The sequence below is a fragment of the Haemaphysalis longicornis genome, unplaced genomic scaffold, assembly GCF_048455015.1.
Source record: "Haemaphysalis longicornis isolate Haplotype H1 unplaced genomic scaffold, Haemaphysalis longicornis Haplotype H1 scaffold_13, whole genome shotgun sequence".
Lineage (NCBI taxonomy): Eukaryota > Metazoa > Arthropoda > Arachnida > Ixodida > Ixodidae > Haemaphysalis > Haemaphysalis longicornis.
In genome coordinates, this window is record NW_027526233.1 from 6,163,500 (window position 1) to 6,181,693 (window position 18,194).

At 44.4% G+C, this 18,194-nt stretch overlaps 1 protein-coding gene across 5 annotated transcripts in view; it reads left to right on the plus strand.

Annotated features, from left to right (window-relative positions):
- The window catches only part of LOC144164223 (glutaminyl-peptide cyclotransferase-like), a 42,903-nt gene that overhangs the window by 9,416 nt on the left and 15,293 nt on the right, over positions 1–18,194 (plus strand). For 2 of the 5 annotated variants that reach the window (XM_077694736.1, XM_077694739.1), the window contains 2 exons: positions 8,954–8,984; positions 17,533–17,682. In XM_077694736.1, the coding sequence (XP_077550862.1) occupies positions 8,954–8,984; positions 17,533–17,682 (181 nt within the window). The remainder of the gene's footprint in view (positions 1–8,953; positions 8,985–17,532; positions 17,683–18,194) is intronic. The other 3 variants (XM_077694738.1, XM_077694740.1, XM_077694737.1) reach the window with 2 other exon arrangements.

An 18,194-nucleotide genomic window follows, 5' to 3' on the forward strand; every position in this document is an offset into this window, starting at 1 on the left:
CGAGGTTATTCATATAATATAGGAATACCACTTGTGCGTGACTATGCCTGTGTATTTATTTATTACACTCTCCATAAAAGGCCAAAGTAAGCTTTTGCTATTTACTGTATTTATTTGAATATAAGGCGAGGTTTTTCCCCAAAATCCGTAGTCTCAAAGTCATACTCCGCCTTATATTTGAAGCTCAGAAATATACCTTTTTTCTTTTTCGACTCTCCAAACTGCACCCTCGCCTTATAATCTAACCGCCTTATAATCGAATAAATGCGGTACTAGTTCTTGTGCTGTGCTATTAGTACTGTGTGTGTAAGGCTGATTTAGTCAAATAATTTCCGTGTCAAATTGACCAATTACACGTTCAGTAACAATAGCACCAGTGGTATCGCAAACTTCGAACATGATATTGAAGAAAACAGAAGCAGTGGCAACTCCCCAACCACTTTTGTGTGAGGTGCCACGGGATCTTGTCTGTGTGTTTGGCGGCCGCCAGCTGAAGCCATCACCAGGAAACATCACTGGGCACTTGCAGAGGGGCTTCTAGTTTCGTCTGATCGTATAACTTGAATGCTAATGTGAAGTTTACACAGTCATAACTATGCTTTTAGTGCTGGCGTCTTTTGCGCGACTCCTGCTCGTATCGCGCACCTCTTTACCGTGAAATTCGAGTTTTTAAAGGACCCTGAAACACGGTTTGAGCAGTGCAAGTAATCCTGCACAATGTCTAGATTACACTGCCAGGAATACGGTGCATTATTACATGTGCACGTGAAGAGTAAGCATGCAAATTGCTGTGGAAGATGCTGCGAAGCAAAACGCACTCTCTTCAATTTCCCTCATTATGCACCACAGGCAACGCTGTAATTACGTCATTACAGCGGTGGTTGTTGCTGGTCAACTTCACGACTGCATTTCCTGTGACGATCCACCATCGACGGCGCTGTGCACCAACATCTTCTATGCCTGAACCTGAACGAACAGTTTTGGAATTTCTTTTGTGTTTTGAGTGCGCGTGGAGTTTGAGTGATGAACTCAATACTCCCCTTTTGACGAGACCACTCGACAACAAATGTTTACTGCTTCAAAAACACCCTACCAACCTGAGCGTGCACTTGCGAGCAGGCAGCCATGCCTGCTTTTTTGTGGTACCAGACTGGAAATAGACCCCTCCACGTTGCGGAGAAAAGGAGAAAACTCCCCAGCCTGTGATGCAGGTTGGTGCAACGATAATTGGAACACTTTAAAAATTTTTCCTGAATGAACCGCCACTCTGTTCACGCTGAAACTTCACACGAAGGTCGCATTTCGTGGTCTATTTTGTTTGGCACCAGGAACAACGACGGTACTTACCTGGTTATTCTGGAAACAAAAAAAAATGGCGGCCGATTTGGACGTGCGAGCCAGCGCAGGTTGAACTTGGAACGACGGTGCCACCTGGGGTATTTAGAGCGAAACACACGTTTGGGATTCCCAGTAGGAAGGGGCCAAATGGTGTAAGAGACGATCAGAAAATGTGAAAGCGAGTTTTCTGATTGTCTGCTAGCTCATTTGGCTCCTTCCTAGGTGAATTTCCTGATCGAAATGCATGGTCTGAAATTTTTACCGTCCTGGGAGATAAGACTTGTCCAGTTTGTTTACTTAAGTCAACCTTTTGGCACGCACATGGAACGCCCATGCAGCCTTGAAGCGGTGGAGCGTTGCAAAAGGGATGGCGTAATGGAGGTACTCTGCCGAATGGGCAATGGGGTGTGGCGAAAGCCCGGCACGCTGGAATGCGTACAAGGTTTGCATCCCGCATGTATTTCGGTCTTGAGGGCAGGCGTTTGAGAGATGCTTCCGGTCCGCTCGTGTCTGGGGCTTGCCTGCTTGGAACCCAATAGGGCCTACTCGCTAATGTCTGTTTCAGAGCACAGGTTGTTATATCAGATGACGGACTTCATTGTGGGTTGCTCTATTTGCTTTAAAGGGGCCCCTAAGGCAAAGTGCAGTTTTGTTCCACCTGAAAGAAGTCACTCAGCTCCAGTCCAGTCGGGAAAGATGTTTTTTTTCCCCAGAAAATGCAAGAAATATTGAAAGACTTCCAAATTTTGCGCTACAGTGGTGTAATATAGGCAGGCGGGACGTGATAGGGCCCACTACTTAAAACATTTTTGTCAGTGTTTATCTCACATAGCATTCAAGTGGTGCGTTCAAACGGAACTAGAGGCCCTGCTACAGTCACCTGGTCATGTTTTTTATCAGTGGCTGAGGGCCACCGCTCGCACGCATGACACTCTTCAATGTCAGAGAGAAATTGCCTGAAAGTGACTGGCAATTTCTTTTTGTGATATTTCTTTTCTTTTACCCCGCTGTTTTTTCTTTGGTATCTCCATCTGGGGTAAAACTGATACGTTTGTTATGAAAGAGCTTGTCATGTCTGTGGCAGTGTATTATGACATTTAGAGACGATAGTCTTTCGTGGGCTACTTGAAAGGACGAAACTTTTGCGGGTCTGTCTGCCCCTCGATTCAGCCACCCAGCCAAAGGATAAGAGCATTCTGAAACAGTCTGTATAGGCAAGGCCTTTCCAAATCACTAAATCATGTACCACACGTTATAGTATAAAAGTCATTTCAAACTGAAGGAGGTCCTCAGTTCTACAGGAGATAAAAAAAATAAAAAATTGGAAAAAACTTCCTAAAGGTGCAAAACAGCAAAAAGGAGGAGTTGTAGTGAGTGAGCACTTGAACGCATACCCTTCACACTGAAGGAGGGGTGCGGTTCAGTGATGAACACCCGTCTGAATTGCAGGTGTGAAAGTTAACATCATTTTTGCATCCAAAGGTGGGAAAGGACTGTTGCCCTAGCTTTTCTTTATTCTGCAACGGTGTGCCTACTCTCTGGCTACTCCACTGTCTTTCCCTCTTGCGTTTACTGCACTGTAACCTCTGCATTGTGCACTGTTTACTGCACTCTTCCCATGTTCATGACTAGTGCAGTTACCTTCACATGGTCATCATGACAAACTGCTGATTCCGTGAATTGGTATTGTTGTTAGTTGTAAGAGTTCTTTACACTGTAGAGAGAGGGCCTGGGATGCAGATGTAGAGAGAGGGCTCCAGGTGTATTTCTGGCAAATAAACATTGATTGATTGATTGATTCATTTATTGATTGAATGAATGAATGAATGAATGAATGAATGAATGAATGAATGAATGAATGAATGAATGAATAGCTGTGTCATTAGCTAGACTGTGAAGTGCCCCTGTAGTGAAGGCAGGGCAGTGGAATGCGATTACATTGTTTAACTAGCACTGTAGTTGTCCTCAAATTCCACATTTCGGATGGGCCATTCTCGTGTAAAGAAGAATGCTTGTGTGGATGGATGTTCTTTTACAGGCACCTTACGCACAGCAGGGGGGTTTTACAGGCTCGCCTAAGCCGCCAGTCACATCACATTTCTTCCTGTCGTGTGACTGGGAAGCAGCTGTGCTCTCTGCCTTCCTTTGTAGAAGCGTTGCTTCATTTAGGGTGACTGCTGACACGTCAACTGCAGGAGCGCCAAAGAACTTGCAAAGTACCTCGTGGCCTCACCCTCACTTTGACTTATTTTGAGTAGCAGCCGCAGATGTTGATGTGCACCCAAAGCAAACTGTTAGCACAGCTGGTTTGGAGAGTACGTGGAATTTCGTAGTGGCCGGTCGGCCTGCAGTTGTTAAGCAAGGGCCGTTTCAGAGAGGGGTACAGTGGGATCGGCGACGCCGATTGCGAAACCGGGAAGGTTTGGTTTGGCGACGAATGCAATGCGGTGAATATATCTCGGAGGAGGCAACGGTGCATTGTTACTTGCCTAAAACAGAACAGGTTGCTTTGATGCAGTGCGGCTTTGTGCTCGAACACAATGGCACTTGTGGCGTTCAGCTTTAATGTGTTAAGAGTGCAAGGGCTATTCGATATGCTTTCAAACATGCTTGGATGGTGTTTTGGGTTCTTTTTTTTTAACGCATCAGCCAGTGGCACTTTTGGCCTGGTTCATTCTTTGCTTGCAGAGAAGCAGACGTTGCTGACAGATTATGTGGAAAAAAATTTCTGTGGTTGCAACGCGGGGCTGGTGCTTTTGTGCTTGTATAATGAAGTGCCTTCTAGGGTTCATAGCAGAGAATAGTACGGTGTATTTAATGTTGCTTTAAACATAGGCTGAGTTAGTTCCAAAATTAAGATCTTGCCGTTAAAGTCAACCGTACAGAAAAGCACTTACGAGAACATTATTACATGTAAGACATTCTTTTATTCTATGGACGATTTTTTGTTTGGGGGGGGGGGGGGGGGGGGGTAACAAAAAGAATGTCTGAACACATCTTGCACCAGTTTGAAATAAAAAAATTAAGGGCACCTTAGGGCTTCCCTAGATGACGCCTTCATTGTTTAGTCTGTTTTTTACACGTTGCAAAATGGTAGTGACTATTTGCTGAAAAGCAGAGTTAGTGGTTAGAAATTAGTGGTTAACTTAAAAATTGGGGGGAGGGTAGGGGGGGTGGACCTTGGGTTTGCCAGTGATACTGGGGTGCTGCTGTAGTTGTGAATGATTGAGTTTAGGCCGATGTCGGGCATTGTAATGTGGCAGTACTTCACATGCTGAAGCTCTTACACTAATCAACTGAAGAGATTTCACAGATCTGCCTGCAGTGCTGGTGGCTGAGTGGCTAATTTGAACTAGTTTATTTGGCACGTACTATTGTGTCAATGTACAGAGGGCAGCATACTTTTCTATGATGCAGCTTCGGCACCCCCAGCCTTATCTTGCCTCGCCCGAGAGGAATTCGAAGCAAACTACCGGGGCGTTCTGAGGCCTATAAGCCTTATGTCCCGAGGATTTTTGTAAAGAGCTGTGTTGGCAGTTTTCAGATAGTTGAAGTTGAACTTGCTGTTATAGGCAAGTGTGTTGTGCACTGTACATCTGTGTGGAGGCCTTTCGTGAACTTTTGCACACAACATTTTACGTGACTCAAAAAAACTTGGAAAGTTTAACTTAACCACAATATTGAGTTAACGAGCTGTAACTATCAGTGTCCTTGTGGTTACGAATCAGGTGGTACGTTAATTCCAGGAGTGAATGTTACAACCTTTGGAAGCAGGTTAGTCAGCTAGTGAGTGCCGTGCAGATGCGTGGTTACCGGTTGTTAATGGAGTACTGAAACAAATTTTTAAAGCTGAAATAACCACGCAAATAGCTACCTGTGTATGTGGAGATATCTCTTAGGAAGTTTCAACCGTAGCCGTAACACATTTTACATCAATTTTGGTCATTGCACGCACGAGAGAGCTCAGGGTGGATACCTTTTGTGACGTCGGCGTCAGCGTGATGCGTTCATTGCCTCTTGCCAAATGGTTGACACCGAGGTTTCCGTGCCGTAGTCGAGGTTTCCACTTCTATTGGGGTGCGCTGCTCCATTTTTTTGTGTCATGTCACAGTCCTGTGACTGACGTCATGCTGTCTGGGCGCGTGCGACTACAGGAGTGATGTCATGAATGCCCTCCTATCATGGCGGCCGCCTCGGTGTTCGGTTGATCGAGTCGAAAACTTGCACAAATAAAGGAGGCTGTAAATAGTCATTCACGCTGGGATCGACCATGTAACGTGCCATTCTGTGATATTACTCGGCTAATAGGCACCCATAGCAGTGAAAAAAAATGTATTATGAGAATTTCGTGTCAGTACAGTGCGCAACACCCTTGTCTAAAACACTGAGTTCAACTTGAACTGGTTCCCTCTCAAAACTGCACAGTCAAACTTTTCACAAACAACGTTGAGGTGAAAATATATGGCCAGGACTTCAGAGTGACACACTAGTTTTTTTCAAACACTTTTCTGCCAAGGCAAGATAAGCCTATAAGTACGAAACCTGTGTTGTAGACAAGGGTGTTGGCCTCGTACTCTTGTAAGTGTAGCTAATGAGCATATTTGAGTTCCACCTTGTATGCGTGCACTGTAATGCACACTGTCATACCTCAATGTTATTAATGAGAAACAAAAACTGTTACAGTAAAACCTCGTTACAATAGACACTGTTACAAGTGACACTTGGTTCTAAGAGACATTTGAATGAAAGTGGTTTGGTTGGTTTTCCTATGTTTACCATGTTAGCAACATTGCATACAAGAGACCTTGGTTACAAGAGACACATTTTTTGGTTCCCTTGAATGTCTCTTGTAACGAGGTTTTACTGTAATAGGTCCTTAAGTGGCGTTTACGCGACAATGGACTAGACGTTTGAAAGAAATCGTTTGTGCGAGGGTATTGTCAAACGGCGTTGATAGTGTCGGCATTCTTCCGCAAGCGTTATTATATCAGATCACTGGTACCCCTTAGTGAAAGTGCAGCGTCTGTCCTTCCTTTCCAACTACACAGCAAGCACACGGGGCACAAATTTAGCCACTACTGTGACCATTCAGAGTGTGCAGTCGGAATCGCAATTGCATCAAGACTTGCTTGGGATGAGAGGCTTCTGCTGACAGCCTAGCTGGCCGTGTGCCAACTCTGGGGGGATGGATTCCAACACCACCTCACCCATTTCCTGGTTTCCATGCCAGATACACATAAACGAACCTATAGGTGGGTTTCCACTCACAAGAGCATTCATCTTAGCATGGCTGCCTTTAGTTCTTACATTCTGTCTGAGTTGGTTAGTTAACATTTCAAGGCACTTAAGGGTACCCCTCATGGAGAGAGAGAGAGACAAACATTTATTTTAGTAATGAGCAGGAGGATGTTCTTAGGGCCTCCACCCAGTGAGAGGCATCCTTATTCCAAGATGCCTTGGAGATGGCTGGCCGTCCGGGCCCATTCCACCAGTCGGCGCTGGTCCGAGAGCTCGGAGCTGGAATGAATGGGAGCTGGCGGTGGCCAGGTTCAGTGCAAGACAAGCTCTGCGTTCACGATCGATATGATGTGCGAGCAAGCCTCGAAAGCGCGGCGTGTATTCAAAAGGTGCGACACTTCAGAGTCGCCTAACACAGCCTAATGGTCAGTGTGGTGAACCTGTCTGTTTGTCTCGGTGCTGGCTCTCTGCACGTTAATGTGGCTCCTGTGTTTTGTGTGAGCTCTCTTTCTGGCAGCGTTCTACCTGTTTTGTCGGAACTTGCGACAGAGCACAGGGAGAAGTTGTTTATCGGGTGTTGATAAGTGAACATGCCAATGTGGCATGTTTCTTTTTCTTAACTGGGGAGGGTCGTTTTGAAGCCACAAAACGGAGAGAGGGTCAAAAGACGCACCACACTTGGTTAGGGTGTGTGTTGCCTAAGGTGTAGGGAGCTCCCCTTGGCACGTGGCTGATTTCTGCTGTCGCGATTAGTGCTGCCATCTATCAGGGATTGCGTAAACAGTGTTTGTGGCAGGCAGCGAAGTCGCGACTGTTTGCTGCGCTGGTTGCCTTGTTGGCATTGGTGGGAGTGCTGTAAATTTTTGACAAAAATTTGAGAAAAGGTATTTCTGAAAACCGTTCAGTCATTGAAATGGCTGCTCAACAGTATTGACCTAAATAAATCAAATGCGATCTCTGTATCTGACAAAAAAGAATCACACCGAATTTTTTCCAATGGCAAATGGGAGGGGGAGAGAATGAAACGATGGTGTTGTTTGTCAACAATGAGAGGTGAAGTGAAAGAGTAAATCACAAATATGACATTCGGTCGGCTCTTTCGTCAGTCTTAACTTCTTTGCAGCCTTCCCCTCTCGTACACCATTTGTACCAAAGGCAATGAAGTGAAACAGAAGAAAGAGAAGCTGCTTCGCTTTCTTTTGTTTCGTGTTTTTGTCGTTTGGCGCGAATTACTTTGACTGGCCTTTTTCCTGCTAGATTTGCATCTCTCCGCTGTCATTTCTTTTCATTACAATGCGAATTGCCTTAGCAAGCAGGCCACCTTGTGCAATAAGTGCAGCCACGCTTTTGCCTTCAAACCAGGTGAGCTGGCTAAAGGGCCCTGAGGAAATTTTTTTTTTTAATTTTACAGAGAAGGCCTTGTCTTCGTCCCGGTTGGTGTGCAGTCTTTTAAAGCGAAGCTTTCTACCTCTACCCCTCAAGGGTTATTTCGCAACCGTTGGCGTCAACAGAAAACACCCGCGAACAAATAAAAGAAGCTGCTGGCACCACCAGGAATCGAACCTGGAACGAATAGAGAAACGGAGTGAGAGCCCGTTGTTTTACCCATGTATCTACGAGCAAACACAAAGACAGGGGAGACAGGTGGTGCACTCATTGAACATATCTGCGGGTTTGCCCCCTGCGTTCTCGCTGAATGCCACGTGATAGCGTCGTGCGACCTCTTGATAGCGTCTTGCGACCGCCCACGGCATGTAAAAGTAAAGTTAAGGAAGTATAAATTAAAAATTAAAGGAAGCTCACACCAGCGCATGGCATCTCGCTTCTCCTGCGTCTCTGCCGCCGATCTCCTCGGCGGCGGCGGCAGAGATGGAGGAGAAGTGAGATCGTCTAACACCGGGTTTGAGCTTCCTTTAGTTTTATAAAAAGCGTTTCCACCAATGTGCTTCTTCAATACAACTCAACCAACCACCGTTCATGTACTGATTTAACCTTAGCAAAGAATATCTCTTTGAAGTAGTCATAGAGGGTGCGTGTGGTTAACTGCATTTTCCTTGTCTCTGGTTTCACTCTGTCAAGCCACGTGTGGGAATTCAGTTGGAGTTGCATGGGTAATCGTTGTGGGTGTCACTTGCCAACCACCTCCACAGGGTGGATTTGCGTGCAGTCTTGTTCTGCATGCATTGGGGTCTGTGTGAAGCTCCGGTACGTGTTCCAGTGTGTTTAATTAAGCATGTTTTTGTTGTGTTTCTACTAAAAGTGCTCCCAGCTGAAAACTTACTTGGGCGTGCGTATCGGTGCGTACCGTGTGTGTCCCTGTGGCCTGTTGACGTGACCTCGTGTCTGTCTCTCTCTCCCCCCTCCCTCCGTATCTCCTGGCTGCTCTGGGCAAGCGGAGACACATCCAGGTAAATAGTCCGTTGGACCTGGCTCTTATCCAGTGCGTTGCGCCGCGATCGTGATGCTGTCTGAGCTTGCACCGTTTTTCCTACTAACGTCTCTCTTAGGCCGCTTTTCTGATGGAGGCGAAAGGCCAAAACGCGCGCGTGTTCAAGATTTCGGTGCACGTTAAAGATCCCCAGGCGGTCAAAATTAACCTGGAGCCCTCCACGGCGCGCCTCATCGGCTGTGTAACGTTGGCATGTTAAACTTTGACAGAGGCAAACACTTGTTGGCAACCTTTCTTTTTCGTTTTCGTGCAGTCGCACCAAACGTATGCCACTCGAAGATTGCACACAATGATGCCGTAGTGTTCGGAGTTTGTGGTTTCTCATTTCATTGCGAATTTGCCTTACCTTTTTTGTTTGTTGTAAGCAAATGAGATTTTTTGGGCTTTTTTTTTTTTCTATTCTTCCAAATACTTACATCCATTTACTTTTACTGGCTTTCGTGAAGGGTGCACTATTTCCATTGAGCGAACTATTTTTTTCCCTGCTTACAGTTGCGTTCAACCAGAGACAATTGGAAATGGTTGTAGTACAAGTGAAGCTACTTTGGTTTGCCGAAAGCGCTCGCTGTTAGGTGCATGTGGGAGGCCTTGATTTTTCCTTATTTCTTTGGGAATTCGGTTTACCTTTTTTGTTTGGTGCCAGAAAATAAAATTTAGGAGCTTTTTTCCTTCCTCCAAATATTTATTTGCAATAAAGTTTACTGGCTTTTTTTCTGCGCTGCACTAGTATTTCCTTTGAGTGCGGTATTCTTTTTCTCGGCTGGCATTAGCAATCGCACAATTGTGTTCAAACAGAGAGGATCGGAAACAGTTCTAGTATTGCCGAAGTTGTTTTGTTTTCCCAAAACTGGGGGCTGTTAGGTGTGTGCTATCATGGGGAATTCAGGGCTGCGTACGAAAGTGTGATGCTTTGACCGATTAGTGATAACATAATAAACCTGTGAATGTAAGTGCAAGAGATGGCATGTTTGTTTTTAAATTAAAAATGTACTTCAGGTGACAGTTCAGAAACAAATCACTACGGAATGCACACAGTTGGCTATATGAGGCTTCGAATTGCGCTGAATGCAATCTTTCCTTGAAGGGTGGGAAACGATGCATATATCTATTGAGGTATTTGTTTCTGAATGTAAAAAAGCAGCATTCCTCGGAGCATGCAGTTCCCGGTAAGGCTTGCAGGGTGTGGTAGACCTGGGGACCTGCCTGCCCTAATCATAATTACTGCTGTTGACCACCCGATCGTGTCAGGTGACCGGTGGCAGGTGGCGGAGCTAGGTCTGTCGGTGTTTCTGCTCAACCTTTTCATATCTGATGCACTCATGGACACTGTTGCTGGCAGCGCTTAGAAAACACACAGGGTGAGAATTGGGCCTCTCTCGGTTCTAATTCCGCGGGAAAATGTTCTCCTTCCTTCCTTTTTTTTTGTTTTGTGGAATGTGGATTTTTACACCTTTAAATTGTACTGTACTTCAATTGCGCAAAAACTAACGAAGACTGGAGAGAGACGACACGAGACGAAGCGCACACTTTTCAACAAACTTTATTAAGAAGAAATCACAGATTTATACTGCCCACACTCTCTCCTACACACTCATCCAAAAAAAACCAATGAACAAACACCTCCTCCCCTCTGTGCCTTATCACACTCTTAGGGCACGTGCCGCTGCTATTGCGGTTTCACGATAAATCGCTGTCTTGCCCAAGGAAGTACATCTCTTTTTCCATGAGTGCGAGGGAGGGAGTGCTTACACAGCTCTTCCCAGCACGTGCTATTTCATTGGCCTCAATGATCTCGCGGGTCGTTCGGTTCTTGTTCATTGCTACGATATAACACTCGTCAAACAGGGGGGTACATTTGCAATCCCGACAGTGGGTAGCCAAAAGACCTGAGTTGGCATTTTTCACATTGTTGGCATGTTCCCACAGGCGATCATTGATGCACCTCCCCGTTTGCCCCACGTATATCTTTTTGGTGTCTAACGGAATGACATACACTACACACGTAGTGCAGTCAACAAACATAACCCTGTGCTTGACTTCACAAGATGGTTTTTTGTATTTTGTATTTTGTAGTGTATGTCATTCCGTTAGACACCAAAAAGATATACGTGGGGCAAACGGGGAGGTGCATCAATGATCGCCTGCGGGAACATGCCAACAATGTGAAAAATGCCAACTCAGGTCTTTTGGCTACCCACTGTCGGGATTGCAAATGTACCCCCCTGTTTGACGAGTGTTATATCGTAGCAATGAACAAGAACCGAACGACCCGCGAGATCATTGAGGCCAATGAAATAGCACGTGCTGGGAAGAGCTGTGTAAGCACTCCCTCCCTCACACTCATGGAAAAAGAGATGTACTTCCTTGGGCAAGACAACGATTTATCGTGAAACCGCAATAGCAGCGGCACGTGCCCTAAGAGTGTGATAAGGCACAGAGGGGAGGAGGTGTTTGTTCATTGGTTTTTTTTGGATGAGTGTGTGGGAGAGAGTGCGGGCAGTATAAATCTGTGATTTCTTCTTAATAAAGTTTGTTGAAAGTGTGCGCTTTGTCTCGTGTCGTCTCTCTCCAGTCTTCGTTAGTTTTTGCGCAATTGAAGTACAGCATGGATTACCAACTCGCCCAATCCTACAGCCTACTAAGTTAAATTGTACATGTGGTGCGTTGCATTAGGCCTAAAAGTAGTTGTGGAGCTATTATTATACTTTCTTACCATGGCCATGTGCCCATTCTGACTGATTTTTGAGAGTTACGAAAATAAGCAAAAAATGTTTCTATGTTGAATTTTAAAATTTAATTGCGTAATGACCTAATTAGATTGAGTGCCTCTAAATCACTTATTGCTTGCACCAGAAGGTGGATTTTTTGTTTGTAAGCTTATAGGATCACGGCAAAAAGGAAAACACACACAAAAAGTCTTTTTTTCTTTTTTCCAGAAAGGGCTGAAAGGGTTAACGCAAGCTCAGTACAGAGAAGAGATTTTTTTTGTTACAGTGACCTTTAAGCACAAGGGGACACATTTATATGTACCAATAATAGCTACGCTTTTTTATTTGAGAGTAAGGTTGTAGTCGCTGGTAACGTGTTTTCGCTCGCTGTGTTTCGTTGGCAACATACTTTTGTTTTTCTTCCAGCCTTCCTTGCTCACAGCTGCTTGTCATGTGCGATAAGCCATACACGGCACATGTGGCAGGCTAGGCATCAGACGTAGTTTTTATCTGCCACAAGCTTCCCACTTTGGGCTTTGTTTTTTTGGAATTTTCAGAATTTTTATCCAGGCTTGTCCCACAGAACCGTAAATCATAGACTTTGTGCGTGTCCACCCCGAATTCTCGTCTGTAATTTTGTATCTGTGTATTAAACAACGAACTCTACACTTTGATTCGGGAAAGGTTGGACTTGGATTGTGCATTCAGTAGTGGCTGATTCTCAGCATGTGCCTGCTGCGGGGGCCCAGTTGCTTAGAAGGCGTTAATTATACTTGTGAATTCTCATTTGATTCTCGACATACCTACATAAATGTGTCCATATGCAGCCAGCCACAAAGTCAAAACACGTGCTATCATGGAATACTATTCGTACCTGGCTGCAAGAGAAGGTTTACGATTTCCTCACCGACTGAGGGGTTAACAACCTCACTAATGTTTGTGAAATGTGGCAGGAAGGGTAGGGTCGTTGCTCACAACGCCTTTCACTGTAACTGATTCCCGGGAAATGGGCTTTAAAGCGGCCATAAATACAAAATATAATTTCATTCAGTTTTTAAGCGCAAGCCCTTGGGTAGTTCTATTGCAGCCACGAAAGACTTGTTTTTTTAACTGAGAAAATACGAGAAATATTGAAAAACATTCAAATTTTACGGCACGGTGGCAATATTAATATGGGCAGGAGTGAAGGGATATGCGCCACCACTAAAAACACCGTTACCGGTGCATTAACAGCACGTTGCGATTGAATAGAACTGGGGGCCTAGAACTAGAAACATGACTAGAGCCACGTTTGTTGCTGATGGCTCACCGATCGTGCACACAAGATTCTGTGCCGTCACACAGGAGTCACCAGAAAATGGCTGAAGGGTCACCGGTGCTTGGTGCGCTTTCCTTGGTATCTCCATCACTCGTTTTAAATCTGTAATAAAATTAGTACCACTGTTATTGGGACGAATTGGGCTTTTTTTTTTTGGATGAGCCAAGCTTGTACTTTGTCGTCACAGCCCCCTTAACCGTAATTTCTTCTTTTAATTTAGTGTCATCACTGAGTGACCACAGTCAGAACGTGAAGCGCACTGCCACCCTCAATTCAGTGTGTATCGGTCACCACCGCTAGGGCTGCCATTTCTGCATTTTCTCGCAGAAATTGTGAAGGAACTTTGCTGCACTCGGGAGCTGTGAATTTACCCTTCCAGCCCTGGATTTTTTTTTTTATCGGAAAAATTTCTTATGTGTGTTTTCTTTAATATTTGGACCCTATAACCTTACAAACGAAAAATTGAGCTTGTGATGCAAGCATATAGCAATTTACAGGTATGACATCTAATTAGGTCATCAGGCCTTTCTAAATTTTCTGCAGAAAAATTTTTTGTGCTTGTTTTTTGTAAAGCCGTGAGTCCACACACAAAAAATAAGGCTGCTAGTGCAAGTAGCTATAGATTTGCAGCCATGCCATCAAACTAAGACTTTGGTTTTCGGGGTCACGTTGACGTTCGTTTGGTCTTCACTGCAATGCTTTCCTCTTTCTAGCATTCAGCTCTAGCAGAAAACAAACAAGGGAGACATGTACCAAAAGAGGCATCCTTGAATAGCTATTTCCCAGAAAACTAGCTGTTTTGGTTTTCTTGTCAAATTGCTAGAAGTCTCTTGGTTTATGTCCTAAATATAGGAAGCCAGGGCCTAAAGGGTTAATTTTGGAATGTAGTTGACCCTCATGCATGAGCATGCCTTTGTAGCACTAATGTTAATTTACTAGCTTACACAAATGAGCCGCGGTATTTCTGGCATGTTCGCAGAAAACAGTGTTTAGAATTACGGAAATTTGGCTCGAAGCTTAGTTCTCGCTGGCAGGTACCAGGACATAGGCGTTTGTACATTCGTAGCAGACAGACAGTTGTTGAACACAATTGTAGCACACTTATTTATCTTTCTGCACAAAAAGATTGAGACAAAAAAAAAAAAAGGAAGAAAGAGCGGGGGAAACCCTTTTTTAGCAGCTACCACGTGAAATGTAAAATAAATTTTCTCCCACCCCTGACACCCATTGCAACACTTTGTTGTGGTTTTGTTTTTCTCATAACTTCTCTAGATTGTTTCGTGTTGGCTTTCAGGCTTGTTTTGTGCATTAGTCTCCCTTCTGTGATTCTCACTGTGGGATTTCACTATTTGTGCGCGTAGAGTGCATGTTTGCTCAAGCCTCTCTTTTGTTAATAAAGTTGGGACGCACACAGGATATGATCACAGGTGCGCAGTATGTTGTGAGCAAAGAGAGAAGTTACGATCCTGCCAGGTGAAATGGACTTGTCGTTTATAGGTTCATTGCTCATTCATGGGTTCTTTGCTTTTGGACAAAACTTGATATCACGTGGTACCCCCGCTTTTTGGACAGCATTTCTAAATACTGGGCTAAACCGGACTTCCCCGCAACAGAATTTGCCATCTGCACGCATATTTGCCATCTGCACGCAAAGAAGATTCTTCGGGCAAAATTGCATTGATTAGATAAAGCTGAGAAGTAATTCCTTCTTGGAACCGGAAATCTCATCTCTGCTTCGTAATGGCAGACCACAAAATCTTGCTTATAATGTAGTTTCAACTGCTAGAACAAATTGTAATCATATCATATTGAAGGAAATTACTAGAGATGCCAGCACAGAGCAAATGGTACACTGAAAGTTACAAACTGAAATGGCCCCCATTGGTATCGTGAAAAAGGTGGACCATTTGTCTCCGGAACACATGCACAAATAACGCAAGCTGGACAGCCTTGTCTACGAGTTCGGTTATCAGTTCTGTGCTGAGCCTGATGCATTTCAGAGCTCTGCGCAACAGCTCTGCGCAAGTGCTGAGTAATACTTTTTTGGTCACGAAAAGGAAGCTAACTTTCAAAAGGCCCCATTTTTCTTTAGTTAGCAGCACATCCTGCTATACAATTAAAAAACTCAACCCTTCAGCCCGGTGAAGCGAAAGGTCCAGTCACTGTGGTGGATTTACTATGTTGGTGTTTAGCTATATCGGGGATTTATTACCGTATTTTCCGGTGTATATGTCGCTTTTTTTCTTTTTTCTGAAATTTTCGTTGGTGCGTCTTATCCACCGCTGTGACTTATGTATGGAATAAATTTGGTATGTTGCGGCCTCCTCATGGTCCGCGCTCGAAAAGGTGCCTGTGTGCTGCGTGGTGTCAGCCCACGTTAAGAGAGACAGCTCTATGGTCTAAATGAATGAATTATTTTTTAGCAAGTCGGAGGAAGAAGGGTTTCGATGGTTTTGCCTAAACGCCGTCCGTAAATACATGTGTGTATCAATAAACCATTTTTGAGAAGTTTGTTGTGCATAGACAAGTCTAGCACTGCTTACCGGGGGACGCGCTCACAGGCGGCAGCTGCCGCAACCATGTGCTTTCCCCGAACAGTTTACCTGATTAACAAATGCGTTTTGTTCACAGTCTTGTACACCGGTGCGACTTATGTACATTTTTGTTTCCGGAAAAACTGCTGTTTTTATATAACTGCTGACTGACTTTATATAACTATAACTGTTTTTAACTGCTGACTTATATAAAAGTGCGACTTATAGATCAGAAAATATGGTACATTGAATTATAAGAGATAGTGGTGCGATCTCTACATCACAGACAAAGGACACGCGCGATTGGTGGGCAGAGACAGTGACGACTGCAGTGCGTTGCACAGGTGGCCGCTGAAGGGTGGGTGGCATTACGTCAGTGGGGAGAGGCATATACAACATGGGAAAGAGGCCATGATGGTGGAGAGAAGTATAGAGTGGCGGTGTCACCATACTCTCTCCGTAGGTTTTCGGGCTTCACTGCGCGACACACAATGTTGGAAAGCCAGCTTACAAAGACCAAGCTTACTCTGATCTCTTAAAGGAGCCATGAAGACAAAATACAAGTTGGGTTTATTAGAAAGACTGCTTAGTCCCGATAACAATGATACCTATATCATCGCAATCTTTCAACAAATAACGGAGATATGAAAGAAAACGTGTGAAGCAGTCGCGACCCCCTAGCCAATTTCCCGCAACTTTTCTATGACGTCACGGAACCTTGTTTGTGCGATTGGCGGCTGCCTAACTGACCTGTCGCGACGACACATGACTGGACGTCTGTAATGGGGCCTATAGTTCCATTTGACCGCATCACTTGAATGCTAACATGCAGTTAACGCACTGAAAATTATGTTTTATTGTTGGCCCGTATGACGTCATTCTTGCTCATAACACGTCACTGTGGCGCAAAATTTGAAAGTTTTTGAATACTTCTTGCTTTTTCTTCGTTAAAAAACATCTTTTGGGGCTGCAATGGAGCTGAGTGAAATACTGGATCCTATAGTTCTTTAAAATTACACGAAGTTGTATTTTCTCTTCATGGCTCCTTTAAGGGGGGACACTGCTCTTAAAACAATTTTTTTAATTCTTAAGTAAACTCTGTGAAAATTGTCAGTCTTGCTGCATTTTTTTCACTGATTTCAAATATGCCATTATTTTTTGAGTCAGTCAATTATTTCCCAAGATAATTAAAGATAATTAGCCATTTTTGGAGGAACAATAGAGGAAACAGTGTTAGTCACAAAACTGCAGTCGTTATATTTTAGAATACTATGAACCCTAGTGAGTGCAATAAAAAAGCGTTTTTTTTATGTAACTCTTGGAAGTAATTTTACAGCTCATTAAACTTTGGTGGCACCAGTGGCCAGGACCCATTTCGAATGCCCATTTGAAGCACCAAAGTTTAATGAGCTGTACAATTAGTTCCAAGAGTTACATCAAAAAACCGCTTTCTTATTGCACTCACTAGGGTTCATAGTACTATTAGAAAATATAACGACTGCAGTTTTGTGACTAACACTGTTTCCTCTATTCCTCCAAAAATGGCTAGTTATCTTTAATTACCTTGGGAACTAATTGACTGACTCAAAAAATAATGGCATATTTGAAATCAGTGAGAAAAATGCAGCAAGGCTGACAATTTTCACAGAGTTCACCTAAAAATTAGAAGAAATGGTTTTAAAAGGAGTGTCCCCCCTTAAAGCTGGCTTCACCTCTAAACACAAATGAATTGCTGGGAAGGCATTTTTCCTGGGGCAGTATGAGCTGTCAAATCAAAATACAGACCTGTTGTTATTTTCATGAGTTTTTTTCTATGCCCTGTAAATTGTTGGTCTATGCTCATGTCATCGGAGACGATCTGCTGGATCCCAGCCACATGCAGCCTGGCTGTAAAAGAAGAGAAACGATTGTGCTTATTGTCGTCGGCCCGTGTGTGTGCTGTTTCAGTGGGTGCGGCCGCTTCGGCCACTGGTGCAAGAGCGGCTGCTGTATGCCGCCGAGGTCCCCCTGGGTGAGCAGGAGACCTTCCAGGATGTGCTGCGCAACATCCTTGTGCCGCGCACCGTTGGCAGCGATGGACACCGCAAAGTGCGCAAGGTGGGTGGGAAGTGGACTGGAGGAAACCTCAGGTCGCCTGTGAGCAAGAACAGCAGCGTGCCCAGTGGCAGGCCTTGGGGGCAGCCGTTTGTCGAATGCTGCACTGGGATTGCTGTTATGAAAATTTTGATGGCAGGGGCACACTTATGGTGCAGTGTTAGGAAGATCGAATGTTCCAATAGATGGGTGTTCGATACATGCGCACAGCAACGCTATGCATTTGCATGGCATTCTTGTTTGGGCGACGTTTAGCTTGTTTGATATGTGCAATAGTGGTATATCTGCATTTGGCTGTGTTATGTGCACAATGATTCATGGTTAAGTAATAGTTCACCGGGCCCTTCACACTGCCACTTTTATACCCTTAATACGTGCTCAGTCATCACAAGAACAGATATTGGAGGTCTTAGAAGCGGCCGAAATAGCGTGGCTACAGGAACACTGTGTCAGTGCCTCTTCATGGGACATATTGGATGGACAACTGAAATTTTTGGGTAAATTTTCCTCTTGCA